Source organism: Brassica oleracea, unplaced genomic scaffold (assembly GCF_000695525.1).
Source record: "Brassica oleracea var. oleracea cultivar TO1000 unplaced genomic scaffold, BOL UnpScaffold02404, whole genome shotgun sequence".
Taxonomy (NCBI): Eukaryota; Viridiplantae; Streptophyta; class Magnoliopsida; order Brassicales; family Brassicaceae; genus Brassica; species Brassica oleracea.
In genome coordinates, this window is record NW_013618934.1 from 1 (window position 1) to 1,839 (window position 1,839).

At 39.2% G+C, this 1,839-nt stretch overlaps 1 protein-coding gene across 1 annotated transcript; it reads right to left on the reverse strand.

Moving 5' to 3' along the window:
- Window positions 1–5: 5 nt before the first annotated feature.
- LOC106321676 (serine/threonine-protein phosphatase 2A 65 kDa regulatory subunit A beta isoform-like) lies at window positions 6–1,753 on the reverse strand (the record flags this gene model as incomplete). Its single annotated transcript, XM_013759923.1, has 7 exons — window positions 1,485–1,753; window positions 1,123–1,235; window positions 946–1,025; window positions 633–774; window positions 441–521; window positions 137–241; window positions 6–17 (listed from the first exon to the last, which is right to left on the reverse strand). Coding segments are annotated over exons 1-7 (648 nt in total), but the record flags the coding sequence as incomplete, so codon positions are not given.
- Window positions 1,754–1,839: the final 86 nt, after the last annotated feature.

Genomic DNA, 1,839 nt, shown 5'->3' on the forward strand with positions numbered 1-1,839 from the left:
AGATCAATCCCAATAACCTGCCAAATATAAAATATTGGAATCATCAAGTGAAAGTCGATAAGCAAAAAAAGTTGAATAATGTTTATCTGTGAAACCATTGACATGAGAAAATTTTGTTTGGGTAAGTTGGTCAAACCTGGTTCACTTGGTCGAGTTTGCTGATGATGTTCAAGCGTACATCTGGAAACTCATCTTTCAACAGCGAAAGAAAGATTGGAAGGAGATGCTCAATTGTTGCATCCTGCATTGGAAAAATCAATGTAAAGGTTAACGTATGCAACATATACAATCCAACAAAAAAAATCTCTCTGTACAACTGATCACGGTTATGGGCACTTTCCAGGTACAATTATTGGACGAAAAGGCTGAGTTAAATACTAACGTACATCTTTCCCATCACTGTAGAGTCAACACACATCTATATTTGCGAACTGTCTTACCTTACCCAAGACTGGAGCCATTCCCATTATAACTGAAGCCAGTGCAGATCTGACGTGTTGAGATGAGTCTGTTGATAGCTCCTACAGGTAGAATTAAAAGAAACTATAAGTACTATGTAACAGCTTATAAGTGTCGAGTCATTGATTCTTTGAAAAAAATTGAGATTCTCACACGGGTCTCTTAGAATGTACCTTTACGCAGGGGAGAATGTGCTGAATAGCAAGTTCAGGGTTTAGGATCCGACAAAACTTAGTAACTTTTCCAGCAGCTGCTATGCGTACTTCAGCCTCATTGTCACGAAGTAGACGCACATATGCAGGCACCAGTTCCGTCCTTGATATAGAAGGAACATTAAATAGTATTAGGAAGAAGCAACGGGTATCATCAAATATATTGATAATCATACCTCTGAAGAGGTAATCCACCAATATAGAAATGCATATAATGCAATAGGCCTAAAGAACTTCATTAAAACATACTACATGTTTATCCAAGACTCCTTACCTAGTAGGCTCAGGTCCCACGGCTTCACAAAGCTCATAGAGCTGATTTGCTACCATGTAACGCACACGCCAAGACTTATCCTGCTCAGTGACAAAGTACAAAGATTAAACATCTCATAAGTGTAGTTTATCCAAGGATTATCATCATAAAGACTAAGCAATTAGCACACATGATTACCTGCGAGAAATTAACAATCACGGGAAGAATGTGCGCAACACAGTCCTGAGGCTCCAACAATTTCCCAAGAGCAGCACAACCCTCAACCGCCAATAATCTAACGGAATCTTGATCTGATATGAAAGACAATGAAGAACCGTAAGATGAAAATAATGTTAGATAACTAAATAGATATGTGGACACTCATTTTCATCTTTATCTTCAGCTAATGCTCAGTGTGTAATGCATTTCAGTGCCTGCTGGCCGTAACTTTTTTTACATCCATCCGCCACCCGCAAAAGCATATTTAATACCGACTCGGCAATTACATGCTTAAACAAGCAGCAAAGCGACAGTGTGAACCATAACAGATAAGAAATTACCATCTTGAGTAAGATCATCAAACATAGACATAACGTCGGTCTTCAAGTGAGCTGATTCAATAGTAGCAGCAAATTTCCCCAGATTGGTTGCTGCAGCTCTTCGCACCATTGGCATATCATCTTGACAGAGCTGGGTATATATTGATCTCAACTCAGTCTTCACCGCATCTGGGGCGCTAGGGTATGCAATATGGAAAACTCCACAAGCTGAAACTCTGGCTGTGAACCATTCACCAGCTGCAAGTCTCTGTTACATCAGGGAGAGTAAACTTAAGTAATTTCCTTATTTCAACAATACAATATGCAAAGTTCTTAACGAAAAACATCTACTTGGCTTTCAATAAAGATGGCCAGT